Source organism: Danio rerio, chromosome 6 (assembly GCF_052040795.2).
Source record: "Danio rerio strain M-AB ecotype USA chromosome 6, GRCz13ab, whole genome shotgun sequence".
Lineage (NCBI taxonomy): Eukaryota > Metazoa > Chordata > Actinopteri > Cypriniformes > Danionidae > Danio > Danio rerio.
In genome coordinates, this window is record NC_141026.1 from 54,198,078 (window position 1) to 54,216,465 (window position 18,388).

The window sequence follows — 18,388 nt, forward strand, 5'->3', positions numbered from 1 at the left end:
CATAAAACAAATAATAAATTACACACCTTCATTATTCATTCATTCATTTTTTTGTCTTAGTCCCTTAAATAATCTGGGGTCACCACAGCGGAATGAACCACCTACTTATCCAGCACGTTTAACACAGCGGATGCCCTTCCAGATGCCTTTCTTCATTATCTCTGTGCATAATGCATGAGACTAAATCTGGATCATATAATTCTAGATAATTTTCTAATATTAATTTACGTGTATGCATTTACTTTATTTAATATACATTTATGTGTTTGCGTGACCAAAAATAGTAATAAAAAACAAAAGACAAAAGTTATGATATAAAAGGAATTAAAACTGTTATTTTTTGTATTTATTTCCGTTTCACTTCAATTAATTTCCATTGCTAATTATATAATATCTTAATTTATTATAATTATTCTACAAAATACGTTAAATAACACATTCTGCACTATTTATTCATTCATTCATTTTCCTTTGGCTTAGTCCCTTTATTCATCTAGGGTCGCCACAGCGGAATGAACTGCTAAATATTCCAGCATATGTTTTACACAGAGGATGCCCTTCCAGCTGCAACCCAGTACTGGGAAACATCCATACACATTCACATCATACACTATGGCCAATTTCATTCGTTCACTGATTTTCTTTTCGGCTTAGTCCCTTTTTTAATCCGTGGTCGAACAGCGGATTGAACCGCCAACTTATCCAGCATATGTTTTTATGCAGCGAATGCCCCTCCAGCTGCAACCCATCACTTGGAAACACCCTTACTTGCTCATTTACACATACACTATGGCCAATTTAATTTATTCAACTCGCATGTGTTTGGACTGTGGGGGAAACTGGGACTCGAACCAGTGACCTTATTGCTGTGAGGTGACAGTGCTAACCACTGAGCCACAGTGCTGCCTCCATTATTATTATTGTTTATAATAGGCCTTTATAGAATGAAACAAGTATTTACATAGGCTTACATCAGTGGTTCCCAAAAGGCGAGGGGGGGTTGCTTGGTGATTACCAAACATCTTATATGTAATGTAATGTGTATTTATATATAGCGCATTTATCGTGAATGGGTCTCTCCACACCACCACCAACGTGCAGCATCCACCTGGATGATGCGACGGCAGCCACAGAACAACGGCGCCAGTGCACTCACCACACACCAGCTATAGGGGGAGTGGAGAGACAGTGATGGAGCCAATTCGATGGATGGGGATGATTGGGAGGCCATGATGGTTAAGGGCCGAGAGGAAATTCGGTCAGGACGCCAGGGTTACACCCCTACTCTTTACGAGAAGTGCCATGGGATTTTTAACAACCACAGAGGATCAGGACCTCAGTTTAACGTCTCACTCAAAAGACGGCGCTCACTGACAGTATCCGCTTGTTAAGTGTGACGTCACGCGGAGCGGCTTCCGGGTCCAAGCGCTCTATTCAACTGAATTGGGAGACTCATGAAATGGTAATAATAAACGTTTACAAAGCCATTTAATCCTTTCGAAAATTCAATTAAATTTTTTTCAATTCAGCTTTATTTGTATAGCGCTTTTACAATGTAGATCAGTAGTTCTCAAACTTTTTTTCATCAAGTACCACCTCAATTGTCTCTCCAAGTACCACCAAAATGAGCAGTATTGAAATATAATAGCGTAGTAGGCCCAGTAAAGCAGCTACAACTCTGCACAGTTAAAAAAACGTGGCAGATTACCTTAGAAATATGGGCTTTATGTCATATATGGCATATTATATACATAATTTTTGATTCATTTTTAAATGTTTGTACCATGTACATGACATACATCATTCCTCCGCGTACCACTAGAAGGAAGCCTGCGTACCACTAGTGGTACACGTACCACAGTTTGAGAACCACTGATGTAGATTGTGTCAAAGCAGCTTCACATAAATGGTCATAGTAACTGGAACAGTGTGGTTCAGGTTTTAGTGTTTAAGTTCAGTTCAGTTTAGCTCAGTTCAGTGTGATTTAATCATTACTGAGAGTTCAAACACTGAAGAGCAAATTCATAGATGCGTAGCTCTACCAATCCTGAACCATGCAAGGAAAATATCGATCGCAATATATATGTCCATGCCTAATATCCGATGGCCAGAAAGTAATTCATTGTTTTATAAATTGTTAAAATTTTGGTATTTGTTATGCAGCAAGCCCAGAGATTGTTGTGTACACTATGACTTTATATAAAATTAACTTTAATGTGCGATATTAATAAAAAGTGATCATAAACGAATGACTTCTCCACCAAAGTGAATGGCGGCTTGGACCTGGAAACAGTATTACATACGTCACAAACACGTCACCACTTAACAAGCGGATAGTGTCCCCTTTACTTTTACTGGGGCATTAGGACTCACACAGACCGCAGGTTGAGCGCCCCCTGCTGGCCTCACTAACACCACTTCCATATGTTATTAAACTCTTAGAATTACCATAAAGACAAAAACAGTATTTAAAAAATACATAAAAAGCAACATACAAATAAAAAGCCAGTTAATATTAAAATAAACAAATGAATAATGACATTAAAAAATGATATGGTTGTTAGACTGTTGAACTTTTTCGTGTTGTTGTCAATATGCTTGTGTTTATGGTAGTTCCTATTGTTGTGTGTGCAATGTTTGCATGTTTATAACCACCTCCGAGGATAGTGGGGGCCGCCAGTCACTGGAATATTTATTTTGGGGGTCGCGAGCTGAAAAGTTGGGAACCCCATGGCCTACATAATCCATAGGCAAGGCAAGTTTATTTAACGTTATATATCACATTTCATACGCGATGGTGATTAAACGTGCTTTACTTAAACACAAATGAAAGAAACAAATATGAAAAATAAAAACAACCATCATTTATTCATTGATTTTCTTTTCGGCCTAGTCCCTTTATTAATCTGGGGTCGCCACAGTGGAATGAACTGTTAACTTATCCAGCATATGTTTTACGCAGCGGATGCCCTTCCAGCCACAACCCATCAGTGAGAAAAAACCATTCATCCATCAACACACTCATGAGGGAACCTGGAGGAAATCCACACCAACACGGGGAGAAGATGCAAACTCCACGCAGAAATGCCAACTGAACCAGCCAAGGCTCAAACCAGCGACCTTCTTGCTGTGAGTTGATTGTGCTAGCCACTGTGCCACCGCATCGCCCATAAAAAACAAAGAATAACATTTATTAAATACATATTAAACCATGGGGCGACAGAGGGCATTTTACCTCTAAAGGCCTGTGCACACCGAGACGTTTTTTGCTCGCGTTTTCCGTCGACGTTTAACGTGTCGCGACTAAATAACAGGCGTCAATGTGATCGTGCACACCAACGCGCGAAACGCCAGGCGCAAAAGCGTCATTTTAAAAAAACCGCCTCATGCTCGTTTTTTTGTTTTGACGCACGGCGTCAAAACCTTCTCCTCCAATCAGATTGGCACTTTTGTTCACGTGCACGGAGCTGCTGAAGTTACAGTAAAACAGCACTTGGAGGTGCTCAAGCGCAAAACTGTCAATGCGAGCGCACATTGAAGACGATGCCCAGAGGCGATATGAACGTGGAGCTGCTTACTGCTCTTGTGAACACTAACCATTTCTTTATCGCTAGAGCTGGAGCTGCTGCTTGAATAATCCATGCTTGTTCAAGTCACCAGTAACTTTATTAACAATCGTGTAAACTTCCTCTCCTCCTCTTCTTCTGTGTTATAAGCGGGTGCCAGAAGCTTAAAGTTGTGCAGCGCCATATAACATCAAAAGAGTGATTTTGCATACTCTTCAGCTTGACGCCAACGAAAAGCACTTGGGTTTGAGTACGGAAAAACATCTCGTAAAACGTTGACGATAAACGCAAACGAAAAGCGTCTCGGTGTGTAGGAGCCTTTAGATGTATTAGTGTAAACGGGGCCTAAGTGTGTATTTTTTGCGAGCGGGTTTGCGACGGGGGCCGGGCGAAGGATGGGCGATGCCGGCTCAGCATCGTGTTGTCTTTTGGCCATCGGCGATCGGCCAAACCCTAGTGCAGTGGTTCTCAAACGTTTTTCATCAAGTACCACCTCAGAAAAATATTGTCTCTCCAAGTACCACCAAAATGAGCAGTATAGAAATACAGTAGCGCAGTAGGCCCAGTAAAGCAGCTACAACTCTGCACATTTAAAAAACGTGGCAGATTACATCAGAAATATAGGTTATATGTCATATATGACGTATTATATACATCATTTTTGATACATTTTGAAATGTGTGTAGCATGTACATGACATATTTCATTCCTCCGCGTACCACTAGAAGGAAGCCTGCGTACCACTAGTGGTACATGTACCACAGTTTGAGAACCACTGCCCTAGTGAACAGTAAAATTAAAGTTTTCTGTTTTAGGATTTTCGATTTTGGCATCCTACCACAAAACACGACATGTTTGTTTGCTATTGCAAAACATAATTTCACTTATTGCTTTTTTCCAGTTGATGTCATGTGTGACGTAGGTTGGTAATTCCCCTATTAACGCATTCCTTCCAATAGACACCAATAATTAGCGTTGGCGACATCTAATGTAAATATCTATGAGTGTTCAATAGCAACTTTACAAACTGTTACAGTCAAAATCAGATGTTCAGTGCAGTGGCCAACTTCTGGAAAAACCAACGCTCTAGATGATGATTATTTATTTATTTTTATGTGGTAGAAATGTTATAAGGCCTTCATAGAACGAGACAAATATTTACATACATAACCCATACCTAATATATAATAATAATAAACGAGAAATGTCAGTTATCTTCACATAATTAGTTTTATTCACTGAGTTTTCTCAGTATGTGTTGTATATATGAGCATTTGAGCTGCATTTGAGATTTCCAAACCTGATTCTTCTCACTCGAGCTGTCGAGCGCCTCCTGGCAACGGTCGCTATGGTGACTGCCGACGTCACGCACGACTTCGGTTGCCATGGCCCTCGTGACGTTAGCGACCGTGTCAAACAGTGTAGGAAACCCCGCGCGGCGGTCGCCATGGATACTGGCGGGGGGGAGGGGTGGAGTTTAGAGGAAGCGGAAGTGTCAGCGCAAGCGGAAGTGGTACTGCCCTGAATACCCCGAGCAGCGAAACGGAGGACAGCTTGATACTCCCATCGTTAACAGACACAAATCAGGACTCGAAATATATTCCAATGTGAGTTACACTACCCGCGAAGGCCGCTCGTGTGATAGTATGAATATTAGGGGTGTGTTTTGCTGTATTGTTGCTCATGTAAGCCCCCCTCATCATTGTCAATGGCGGAAGGTGTCTATTGTGGTTTGGGGCTGGGTACAAGGACTTAGGCCGAGGCGGGCGATGAGTAGCGATTATTGCCGAATTATTCCCGATTACATCCGATTTCTGTTTGAACCGCGCTGTTCTTTGTGTAAGCGCGTTATCAAGCGAGCATCGCGCCAAACAACCCTCTCCCCGTGCGGGAGCAACGGCCAGCGGCGTCCCGCGTCTATTCAGCGCCTGCCCGTCGCGAAAGCTAACCGGCTAACCAGTCGATAGTCAAATTAACCAGACGAGTAAATCATGTACGTCGGCATCAGTAACGGACTAATTTAATTTGTCTCAAACAATCGACTCGCCTGATTAAATTCCACTAGGGAATGTGAGTGAGAGGGCGTTGCATTGGTGGCTAAAACTGCTAGCTCGAGCCTCGAATATGCTGCAGTGCAGTGTTAGCCGGGCTAGCCGATTAAAACGTGCTAAATTAATAGATTATCAATGCCTAAATGCGTTTGAGTTAATTTTATCATGTAACACCAACGATTGGGGTTAAATAAAATCGCGAAATGATCGCTTCGGAGGATGGCGGACTTGTCGTCAGGACGCGTCGTGAGGGCCTATGTAAATAAATTTAGCCCGACACCAGATTATGTCATCCGCTAACTGATCAAACTACGCGTTATAACGGGCACTCCAAACATTTCTCGGTCATGTTAAGCAACCACCCATCACGTTTGCGGTAGTGAATTGGCCTCCAGGAGCAGGACGGGCTGTGTTTACTCGCCTGACACCGTTACCTGTGGTTCGGGTTCAGGACTCGCCCTGGGCGTTGGCACTTCCACATGTATCGATAGCTGACAGGGTTGAAATTCCCACATTGGCCTTTTAGATTCACTGATCCTGAATGTATTCAATGACCTTGCATCAAAGGAGACAGGGAATTGTGCTGTTATGCAGAAGTCAGATACCTGGAGTTTAGGGTGTTTGATTTAGACTTTGATCAAGATATGCAGAGGCTGGTAAGCTAGTGGGAGTTTTAGGAATTATTATTATTAATTGAGTTATATTTCAGAATATCTGAAACCACTGCATCATTGTGCATTAGGAGCTAAAATTGAGGTGAAGCTGGTTTTATATTCAATCAGTTACAACTTGTGACATGCCTATCTATATTGTTTACCATTGTACTTTGAATATTTAGTCTAAAATCACATGCAAGGAAGACTTCAAAACAACATTAGCACTATTTATTTGTTGGTGAACAATGTTGTACTTTGGTTGTTGTCTCCTAATATGATTTCACTTTAAAATTAGCTGAAAATGCATTCCTTAAATTAAATTAACAAGGAGAAGGTCTGAATGTGTGAATATTTTGCAAATTTACCCCAATGGTGCTAAAATATGATCTGACAATGTTATTGTGTGCAAGGAACACTCAAGATAAACCAAATGTTTACTATTGGACAAGTAATTAGCATTTGGTTCCTGATCTGTGAGTACACCTGGTGAATTATGCATGACTTCTTTTGGAAAAACACTGCAATTGAAGTCATCTCGATTAAATCTAATAATCATGACAGTCTAAGGAAAATGTTTTTTCCATTTGATGTATAGAAAATTGTGCATTTTACCAAATGGTCAGATTTCATTACTTTTAGTTATAGCCAAGAGATGATTCTCATCGGTGAAGAATCTTGTGTAGTGGAATCCAAAGACAAAACGAACATAAAGGATAAATAAATAAAAATGCTCTATTTTGCATTGTTGTGGGATCAGAAGTAATTCTGCTTGTGTGCCACTTTTTATATTTATATTACATAATACATTCAATGCCAATATGTCAGAAAAGTCTTTGTTTAACCTGCCTGGTTTTAGGTGATCTGCTCATTTCTTCATATTATCAGTAAATGTTGCATCCTTAGTTGTCAAATTTAGCAAGGAAAACTATTAGACAAGTAATTAGCATTTAGTTCTTAATCTAGGAGTACACCAGATGTATTATGCATGACTCTTTTTAGAAAACCATTACAATTGAAGTCATCTCGATTAAATCTAAGAACCACGATTAATAATCATGACAGGCTAAGAATGATTTTCTGTTTGATGGATAGAATATGGTGCATAATGGCCAAAAGGACAGATTTGATTAGTTTTAGTTCTAGCAAAAAAAAAAAAAAAAAAAAAAAGCTTCATCGGTGGAGAATTGTGCAAGTGCCGTGGAATCCAAAGAGAAAGCTAACATAAAACATAATAAAAAATGCTCTATTTTGCATTGTTGTAAGATCAGAAGTAATTCTGCTTGTTAAAAGTGTGCCACTATTTAAATTACATAATACATTCAAAGCCAATACGTCAAAAAAAAAAAAAGTCTTTGTTTAACCTGTCTGGTTTCAGGTAATTCTCTCATATTTGTCCATACTGTCGGTAAATGTTACATCCTCAGTTGTTATTTTGTGCAAGGAACACTTGAGGTAAACCAGATGGTTATTATTGGACAAGTAATTAGCATTTAGTTCCTAATCTGTGAGTACACCAGGTGTATTATGCATGACTTTTTTTTTTTTTTTTTTAGCAAACCATTACAATTAATGTCATCTCAATTAAATCCAATAACCATGATTAATAATCATGACAGGCTAAGAATGATTTTTCAAGTTGTTAGATAGAAAATGGTGCATATTGGCCAAAAGGTCAGATTTGATTAGTTTTAGTTCTAGCAAAACAAAAAGCCTTATTGGTGGAGAATCTTGCATGTGTTGTGGAATCCAAAGAGAAAGCTAACATAAAAGATCATGAATAAATAAAAATGCTCTATTATTTTACATTGTTGTGAGATCAGACGTAATTCTGCTTGTTTAAAGTGTGCCAATTTATAAATTTTGGATGAATTACATAACGCATTCAAAGCTAATGTCTTTGTTTAACCTATCTGGTTTCAGGTAATCCCCTCATATTTCTCCAAACTATTAGTAAATCTTACATCTTCAGTTGTGAGTTTACTGAGATTTACTTTGTATTGATCTCCGAACATTATATTATTGGAAAATGCCTTTTCACTGGTCCTCTTGCACAATCATTTATAAGCATCCCTCACTATGTCTTCAATTTTTATAGGAGCCTAATTTAATAATAGTATCTGGTGCAGGTCTAAATAGTCATCAAGTTGAAGATCGACCTCTTTACTACAAAAGGAGGTCAGACAGCCTTCTAAGCAACCTGGGAAACCTGGCTTATATTTATTTTATGCATACAGTCACTGAAGACTGGGGAATGTGCTCGACTAATGTATATTAATACATCTTTTATTTTATATTCTAACCTTTTATTTCTTATTTTTGCAGTTGCATCATGGACAAGAGTGACCTAGTGCAGAAGGCAAAGCTCGCTGAGCAGGCCGAGCGCTATGATGACATGGCTGCGTCTATGAAGGCCGTGACGGAGGGCGGTGTTGAGCTTTCCAATGAAGAGCGCAACCTGCTCTCCGTGGCCTACAAGAATGTGGTAGGCGCCCGCCGCTCGTCCTGGCGTGTGATCTCCAGCATTGAGCAGAAAACTGAAGGCAACGAGAAGAAACAGCAGATGGCACGCGAATACCGTGAGAAAATCGAAGCCGAGCTTCAGGAAATCTGCAACGACGTGCTGGTGAGAGACTCGATGTTTGAATCTGAGACAGAAAGAAAAATGTTTGATTGTTTCCAGCTCAACGTCATTGAATTGAAGTAAAGAGTCTCCGCAGAATTCAAAACCTAGACTTCTGAAGTTTTGTAGCCTGGTATGTAATATTATGTACTGTACATCAAGACCTGACACAGCATTAAATTCAGTGTAGCAGTGAAGTATTGCATGAGTTTAGAAAGTGACTCTTAAAGGGATAGTTCACCCCAAAATGAAAATTTACACAGTATTTAATCTCCTTCAATTGCTTACAAACCTTTGAGTTTCTTATTACTGTTGAACACAAAATGTATTTTTAAAAATGTTAGAAACCTCTAACCATTAACTTCAATAGTAGAAAGCCAGATACTATGCAAGTCAAAGGCGGCAGGTTTTCAGCATTTTTCAGAATATCTTCCTTTGCGTTCATCTGAAGAAAAACTCATGTTTGTAATAAATGATTGAATAAATGACACAGTTTTCAGTTTGGGTGAACTCTCCCTTATGCTCAAAGCGACATCAGGGTATCTGCTGGGTCTTAATGTCTTGCATTTCAAAATCAAAATTTTAGGCCTTAAAGTCTTTAATTCACTGAAATATTGTGTTGTAGGTCTTAAACTGTTCTAAACGGGTCTTAATTTTTCTTCGTCCACATAAAGCTACCCAATCAGGCCAACACACATCAAATCACTATCATTCCATTTCAATAAAAGTTTTAGCAAAAGTTTATTTATTAAATCTATTAACCAATTGTATTTCTATTTATAAACGTGGTTTAATTATGTTCCTTAAAATAACATTTGAATATGTTTTAACTGGGCTGGGTGTTTAGCATTGCGGAAGTCTGAAGTTTTAATGATAATGGTCTTAAAAAGGTCTTAAAGTCTTAAGTTTAACTTGATAAAACCTGTAGAAATGCTTTACATGCACTGTAAATGCAAGTTTTCCTAACATAATACACATTTTTTTTCTCTTTAATTTGTCAGTTGTCAAGTGTTTAATGTAAAATAAATAAGTAAAAACTTAAGTGATGCATAAAAGGGTTATCAAAGTTAAATAAACCATTAAACTAAAGTTAATGTTAACTAATTGGCAGAAATAAAAATGCAAGATTAATAAAGCAGCAAATATTTGTCACGTTTTGTTGTTCAATAAAGTAAGCATTAAGGCTGATCTATACTTCTGGGTAAAGCGCACGCGTATGCTCCTGCGCAGCCTGTCCGTGGTCTCATAGCCCCTGCCGTGACTGTCGTTGCACCTCTCAAAAAATGTAACTACATGTTGCAATGACGCGTATCGCAAGCTCTGTGATTGGTCGGCTTGGTAGCACTGATGAGTGTATGCAGGGCTGAGAGCCGTGCTAGCCTGATGGAGCAAATGTTTACAAATGTCGAGTCCAGTGAAGGAGCTCCAGATGGAAAGTTTAGTTTTGTGTTTCCCTCATAATTAAAGTTATTGCATGTCCGCCAGTTCCCGCCTCAAAATGAGCAAGTTTGAGCTAATTCTACATACTTCTACTTCTACACCAGCGAAGAAACTTGACACTGAGGAACATAACCTACTGCCAGCTAGTGTTTCGGAAGTATTATTGCGGAGCAACACAGCGTGCAGAAGTAAAAATACACGACAATGCACAAGGCATGCGCTGTGGTTCACGCTGATCACTCAACGCAGAAGTGTAAACCATGCTTTACCCAATTTACAATGGGTAAATTGCTTTGGCTAATTTCTAAAATAAAAAAATTTTTTAAAAAATTGTTTTTATATACTAAAACTAAGAATGAATTAATTTATGTAAAGACATATTTTAAAATATACTAAACTAACCATATCTGACATTTAAATCAAAATGAGAAATCAAATAAAAAATAAAAGCTAATTCTAAGTCAAAATAGTATCTGCTCTATATTAAAATGACACAGTTGCTTTCCGTGTTAAATTGTATGTCTATGTTTTTCGTTTGTCAGTTGTCAAGTGTTTTGTGTAAAAATATGTAAAAACTTACTAAGTGATACATAGATGGGTTATTATAGTTAAATAAAACTGAAGTTTTTTTAAACTAATTGGCAGAAATAAAAATGCAAGAATAATAAAGCAAATATGTCACATTTTGTTGTTCAATGAAGTAAGCATTGTCTAATTTACAATGCAGAAACTGCTTCAGCTGATTTCTAAAAGAAAATGGTTTAATCTTATTAAAATAAATTGTTTCATTTTATACACTAAAATGAAGAATGAATTAAATTATATAGACACATATTTAAAAAATAATCTAAAACAACCATTACCATATCTGAAATTCTAATGAAAATGAGAAATCGAATAAAATAAAAGCTAATTCTAAGTTAAATTAGTGTCTGCTCTATATTAAAAGTGATGCATAGAAAGGGTTTTATAATTAAATAACCCTAAAACTTAAGTTATTGTTAACTAATGGACAGAAATAAAAAGTGCAAGATTTTAAAAAGCAGCAAAAATGTTTCACATTTTGCTCATTGAAATAATCGTTTCTTAATTTATAAATGCGGAAACTGTTTTAGCTCATTTCTAACAGAATGGTTTACTGTAAAATAAAATTGTTTCATTTTATACAATAAAACTAAGAAAAGATTAGGTTGTGTCGACGCATATTAAAAAAAATACTAAAACAACCATTACCATGTCTAAAATTCTAATGAAAATGAGACACTGAATAAAATAAAAGCTAATTCTAAGTTAAAATAGTTTCTGCTCTATATTAAAATAACACACAGTTGCTTCTCGGGTTAAATTGTACTTCTAAGTTCTTTTCATTTCCTTTGTGTCAGTTGTCAGTTAGAGTGATGCATAGAGTTATTATAGTTAAATAAACCATAAAACTGACATTATTTTTAACTAATGGACAGAAATAATGCAAGATTAAAAAAGCAAATATTTGTCACATTTTCATTGTTCAATAAAATAAGCATTACCTAATGTACAATGCGGTTTCAGCTCATTTCTAAGTAAAGGGTTCAATTTTATTAAATAAAATTTTCAATTTATGCACTAAAAACGAAGAATAAATTAAATAATATAGACATATTTAAAAAAAATGACTAAAACAACCATTACCATTTCTAAAATTCAAATGAAAATGAAAAATCGAATAAAATAAAAGCTAATTCTAAGTCAAAAGAGTGTCTGCTCTATTTTAAAATAACACACAGTTGCTTTCCGTGTTAAATTGTACTAAGTGTAAGTTGGTTTCAGCTAGGATGTTTTATATGTATCAGCAAGGCCGTTTTAAAATCAGAGAAAAATTTATTAATACGAAACTGATCTTATGAGAAATGCAATTTGTATGGATCCAAAGATGAACTCGACTGTTGTTCTTCCTCTTTCTAACAGCTAATAATTTTCATTGTGTTTTTTCCCTTGTATTATTAATCCTCATATCTTGACATTGGTCTTGCCTCCTCTCTCTCAGGGTCTCCTGGAGAAGTACCTCATTCCCAACGCTAGCCAGGCAGAGAGCAAAGTCTTCTACCTGAAAATGAAAGGAGATTATTACAGATACCTGTCCGAGGTGGCATCCGGGGACTCAAAGAGAAGTGAGTTTATTTGATTTGAAATGCTGCCTAAAAATGTCAGGTTTAAATGGCTGAAACAAAAACTAAGGCTCTAAAATGAACAGTTAGATGCTAGCCTGAATAAACTGCATCAGGACATTCAGGCGGTGATGTTACGGTCATGAAATTGATTTTTGTGTTTTTCTATCGAATTACAGCCACAGTGGAGAACTCTCAGAAGGCCTACCAGGATGCATTTGAGATCAGCAAGAAGGAAATGCAGCCAACACACCCCATCAGGCTGGGACTAGCGCTGAACTTCTCCGTCTTTTACTATGAAATCCTCAACACCCCAGAGCAGGCCTGCAGTTTGGCAAAGACGGTCAGACGTTTTACTATCTGCTTGTTTAAATTTTTTTACAACTTAATAGTTCTGTTCTGAGTATATTCAGTGTACCGTTTGTTTTTATAACTTAATTATAACTTCTATTCATTCATCAAAAAGATTATTCTGTTATACAGTGCACCTGACCTTCATTTTTACCTTTACCGTAGGCTTTCGATGAGGCAATTGCTGAGCTGGACACCTTGAATGAGGACTCTTACAAAGACAGCACCCTCATCATGCAGTTACTAAGGGACAACCTCACTGTAAGTGCTAGCTTTCTGCTTTTTTGTTTACTTTTTTTTTTTTTTTTTTTATAGGTGTAGAAAGACATCAAATTGAATGAATTCAATGCAAAATTATTATAGAGTGGACAGTTTACACATGGTTTAAGAATATTAGTACGAGTTGGCTGAAGTACATGCACTACCTTACATAAGTCTTGTCGTTGATCCCAGTTGTACGAGCAACAAATAATACCTTGACTTCTAGTTGATCATTTGGGAAAGTGGCAGAAGGTCTATTTTTCTCATGAATCGTCTGTTGAGCTGCATCTCACTCATCACAAAAACTGCAAAAGACCAATTGGAACCCGCATGGATCCAAGATTCTCACTGAAATTAGTCAAGTTTGGTGAAGGAAAAAAAATCATGGTTTGGGGTTACATTCAATATGGGGGCGTGCGAGAGCTCTGCAGAGTGGATGGCAAAATCAACAGCCTGAGGTATCAAGACATTTGTGCTGCTTATTACATTACAAGCCACAGGAGAGGGCCAATTCTTCAGCAGGATAGCACTCCTTCTCGAACTGCAGCCTCCACATCAAAGTTCCTGAAGGTCAAAGTGCTCCAGGGTTGGCCAGTCCAGTCACTAAACATGAACATTATTGAGCATTTCTGGGTTAAGTTGACAGAGGCATTGCATATGAATCCAAAGAGTCTTGATGAACTTTGGGAGTCCTAAAAGAACGCTTTCTTCGCCATTCCAGATGACTTTATCAATAAGTAATTTGAGTCATTGCAGAGATGTATGGATGCAGTCCTCCAAGCTAATGGGAGTCATACACAATATTCTGTTTCAACTGCTCCATGACTTTATATTCCATACTATACATTATTTCTGTTAAGTGACAAGACTTTTGTCTAAGCAAAGTCAGAGCTTACTGCCGTAATTAAATAATTAAAAATCAAGCCATGATCATATTTTGTCTTGGTAAAATTAGCGTAATCTAGAGGCTTTTGCCTTCCATATAAGCCACTTCTGACACCAAATGATCAACTAGAAGTCAAGTTAGTATTTGTTGTTCCTTAAACTTGTATAGGCGACAACTTTTATTAGGCAGTGTACATACATGCATACAAACATGGACAAAATTGTTGGTACCATTACAACTGAAACTAAACTAATGAAAAGCAGATATTTTTGATTAATCATTACCTTTTCAAAAATTTATTTATTTATATGTTAATTTAATTATATATCTATTATTGAAATGTTACTGCCATGGAAATAGTCTTGGTTGCTGACATTGCTAGAAATAAGTATTTCATCATCAAGTTATTTCAGTGACCACTGTAATGTTTTTTCTTCAGTGGAAGAGGGTATCAACAATTTGGTCAATGTCTCTGTGGACGTATTTATATTATATTAATTTTTATTTCACTGTGAATGCATAGAAAGTTTTGGCAACTGATTTACATGTACTTGATATGCATGGAAAAGTGAATATCTTAAAGGCCAGTTTTTGGTGGCGTTTTATGAATTTAGTATGGTTGCCAGTTCTTTTTTTTATAATCAACAATTGCATAATGAGCATAACCATTTTAGTTTATGATTGATATGAATTTCTTAGCACTTATATGTTATTAATATGAACAATGCAAAGACAATCCCATTAGGACCGGTCATATTATGGCTGTGCAATGATCGATTTCTGGTTAGTTTTTCTGATTTTTGATCAACGTCTTCTTTAATTTCTGCAGCTGTGGACATCAGAAAACCAGGGTGACGAGGGGGATGCTGGCGAGGGCGAGAACTAAAGGCGTTGCACTTCACTGTTAAATTCACCTACACTCTTTATCTTACACATATACAGCCCATAATTCCCTGCTCCATCCAATCCACCTCACCTTTATCCACCTTTCTGTATGACGAGCAGCATGAATTGTACCTGACCTACAAGTTTGTACCCCTGAGGCCACGAGCGGAAGGGCAAAGTTTGGTTTCTCTGACTTGTCTCAAACATGTCTGTTTGTGTATTTCCCCCCCAGACGAGGGAAAAATGGTTGAATAGTGGAGACGATTTCCATCCTTCCCTCCCCTTCCTAAAAAAAAAACCCTCCTAACATTTTTAAAAGGTATATGTTCTCTGGTCCTAGCAGGTTATAATGCATTATAGTGTCCCCTCCTTTTCCCATACCTCCCTTTTCTGTCTTTTTCTCTCCAATAGTGTACTGGCGATTGCTGGTTTTATTCAAAAGGTTATTAAACTGTCCATTAATTTAACAAACACTGTGACGTTTAGTTTTTCCACCTGGTTAATAACATGTGCTCAATGGGAACGGATTAGTTACGAGTAGCAGTACAATTCTGTTGCGATCTCATACAGAAGGGATGAAAACAGGCTGTATTGTGACACTGACTAACACGCATTACTATTACTCCTATCACGTGCATCCTTTTTTTAGCATGCACGGCTAACAACGACAAAAGGGACCCGAGGTTTGCCATTCCATGTCTGTTCAGTTTTAAGTTAAAGACATTCCATCATAATGTGACATTTAATGATTACAAACCTTTCGTGAACAAACTGGAGAGTTTCCTAATGTGCTGTCAAGAAGGCAGTCAACATAAAGGTGCTGTTTGACATCAGTAAACGATTTTCCTGGTTTGTTCTGTACTTTATTTCTCCCCTCCACCTTACTTTTTATTTTTGCATAATATTGACCTCACATCGGTTTAATAAATGTTTTAGAGGTGAATATAAACCCGTCATAACTAAATGTTGTCGATCTGCTAGTAAAAAAGCTACCTTATAATTATTTAACACTCTCAAGAACGCCCCTACAGAAAGTAAGATACGGCTAAATTTGAGTAATTAGTGAATATCTAATAGACGTCTAAGAATAGCCCAAAACTAGACTAGTCATCAAATAGACAGACTTTATTCCTGATTATTTGTTGACTAGTCTAGTTTTGGCCTATTCTTAGACGTCTATAAATCCAAATTTAGCCTTGTTTTAGCCAAGATGGCTGTTTAGACGTCTATTCGACATCTTTTAAAAGCAACTTAATTCTAATTCTAGAGTTTTGTCGCTGACTTTCTAGGAAACAATTTGGTGAATTTAAAAGTAAAAAGCTTGGCTAAAATAAGCCTAAATTTGAGCAGTCAGTAAATATCTAATAGACATCTAAGTATAGCCCAAAACTAGTCATAAAATAGACAGACTTTGTGTGTAGTCATTCATTCCTGTTTATTTGTTAAGCAGTTTTGATTTGACTTATTCTTAAATGTCTGTTAACCTAAACTTAGCCTTGTTTTAGCCAAGATGGCTGTTTAGACGTCTATTACACATTTTTAAAAAAACAATGTAATTCGGGAGTTTTGCCGCTGACTTCCTAGTAAACAATTTTGTGCATCTAAACGTAAACAGCTTGGCTAAAATAAGGCTAAATTTGAGCAATCAGTGAACATCTTATAGACATCTAAGAATAGCCCAAAACTAGACTAGTCATCAAATAGACAGACTTTGTGTGTAGTCGTACATTCCCGTTTTTTTGATGACTAGTCTAGTTTTGGCCTATTCTTAGATGTCTATTAACCCAAATTTAGCCTTGTTTTAGCCAAGATGACTGTTAAGACGTCTATTAGACATCTTTTGAAAACAACATCATTGTAATTCAGGAGTTTTGCTGCTGACTTCCTAGTAAACAATTTTGTGTATCTAAACGTAGACAGCTTGGCTAAAATAAGGCTCAATTTAAGCAGTCAGTGAATATCTAATAGACATTTAAGAATAGCCCAAATCTAGACTAGTCATCAAATAGACAGACTTTATATTTTTCATTCCTGTATATTTGTTGACTAGTCCAGTTTTGGCCTATTTTTAGATGTTTGTTAACCCAAATTTAGTCTTGTTTTAGTCAAGACAATGTAGATGTCTATTAGACATCTATTATACATCTTTTAAAAGCAAAAAATAAATAAATGCTTTCTGGGGCTTCAATATTTTTTTCTTTTAATATACAAGTTTCTGTAAGACCTCTGCAGAGAAGTTTTGGATTTAACTTGAATTTTGTGCTGGAAACGTCATTAGTTTTGGCCTGCAAAAGCCAAGCTGAGATTGGGATTTGGCAAATAGTCTGTGGTATCAGTCGCTCAGTGTCACAATACCTTGTCACATCACCATAACATTCCACTTAGGTGTAGAACTCATCTGTCTCGAGCTGAAGACAACGTTCATGCACTGAAGACGAAAGCTCTTTCTCCCCTTAGCTGAACAAATGGCAGTTATTCTACGCTTGATTACAAAAAAAAATACAGTAGTGAATGTGGAGCCGAGCCTGTCTGTATATCTGGTATCTCCAATTGCTTTGTTTTTACTGACCAGTATTCTGCCTAAAGTTAGCTTCTGTGACGGTTTCATTGCTTAGCGCGCACGTGGTTGTGAAAATTTAGACTAGCTTAAGGAAAAAAAAAACGTTACAAAATGACAAAAAAAAATACAACCTGGTTATTGACGTAATACTAGATTTGTGTATGTCTTTTAAAACAGTTCTAGTTTCACCTTACATGTTATAATCAGGAAAGTGTAAAAGACAATTTAAAGTGAAATAAAAGTTTTATCAGTTCCAAATTGCGCTGTATTTATTTTCACAGTGGTTTCTGTTCAACCAAAAAGAAACATCATATCATGCTTATCTATATAATATATATAAATCTATATATTTTCCATTCTTGTCATACATATATACTTACGGCCAGTTTATTAGGTACTCCTTACTGGTACCGGGTTGGACCCCCTTTTGCCTTCAGAACTGTCTTAATCCTTTATGGCAAAGATTCAAAAAGGTACTGGAAATGTTCCTTTTGCTCCATATTGACAATAGCATCACACAGTTCCTGCTGATTTTCTGGCTGCACATCCATGATATGAATCTCCCGTTCTTCCACATCCCAGAAGTGCTCTATTGGATTGAGATCTGGTTACTGTGGAGGCCATTTGAGTACAGTGAACTCCTTGTCATGTTCAAGGAACCAGACTGAGATGATTCACGCTTGATGACATGGTGCGTTATCCTACTGAAAGTAGCCATTAGAAGATGGGTACACTGTGGTCATAAAGGGATGGAGATGGTCAGCAACAATACTCAGATAGGCTGTGGTGTTGGCACGATGCACAATTATTACTAATGATCCCAAAGTGTGCCAAGAAAATATCCCCCACACCATTACACCACCAGCCTGAACTGTTGATACAAGGCAAGAAAGATTCATGCTTTCATGTTGCTTACGCCAAATTCTGACCCTTCCATCCATTTCATGTTGCTGCCTTGTGATTGACTG

General features: G+C 37.2%; 1 protein-coding gene and 1 long non-coding RNA gene across 15 annotated transcripts in view; both read left to right on the forward strand.

Annotated features, from left to right (window-relative positions):
- The window catches only part of LOC141386368 (uncharacterized), a 183,896-nt gene extending 180,767 nt beyond the window's left edge, over positions 1–3,129 (forward strand). For 4 of the 7 annotated variants that reach the window (XR_015494233.1, XR_015494230.1, XR_015494227.1 and 1 more), the window contains one exon: positions 2,963–3,129. This is a non-coding gene — a long non-coding RNA (uncharacterized LOC141386368). Of the gene's footprint in view, positions 1–2,667; positions 2,756–2,893 lie in introns of all 7 variants that reach the window. The other 3 variants (XR_015494234.1, XR_015494223.1, XR_015494235.1) reach the window with 2 other exon arrangements.
- A 1,907-nt stretch (positions 3,130–5,036) lies between these two features.
- On the forward strand, positions 5,037–17,678 carry ywhaba (tyrosine 3-monooxygenase/tryptophan 5-monooxygenase activation protein, beta polypeptide a). Of its 8 annotated transcripts, none has more exons than XR_015492488.1 (8): positions 5,073–5,173; positions 8,596–8,896; positions 12,357–12,480; positions 12,657–12,820; positions 12,994–13,089; positions 14,805–15,939; positions 16,011–16,353; positions 16,655–17,678. XR_015492488.1 is itself a non-coding variant. In NM_001082798.1 (6 exon segments), coding segments are annotated over 5 exon segments (735 nt in total). In that variant the 5' UTR covers positions 5,037–5,173; positions 8,596–8,602; the 3' UTR covers positions 14,862–15,331.
- Positions 17,679–18,388: the final 710 nt, after the last annotated feature.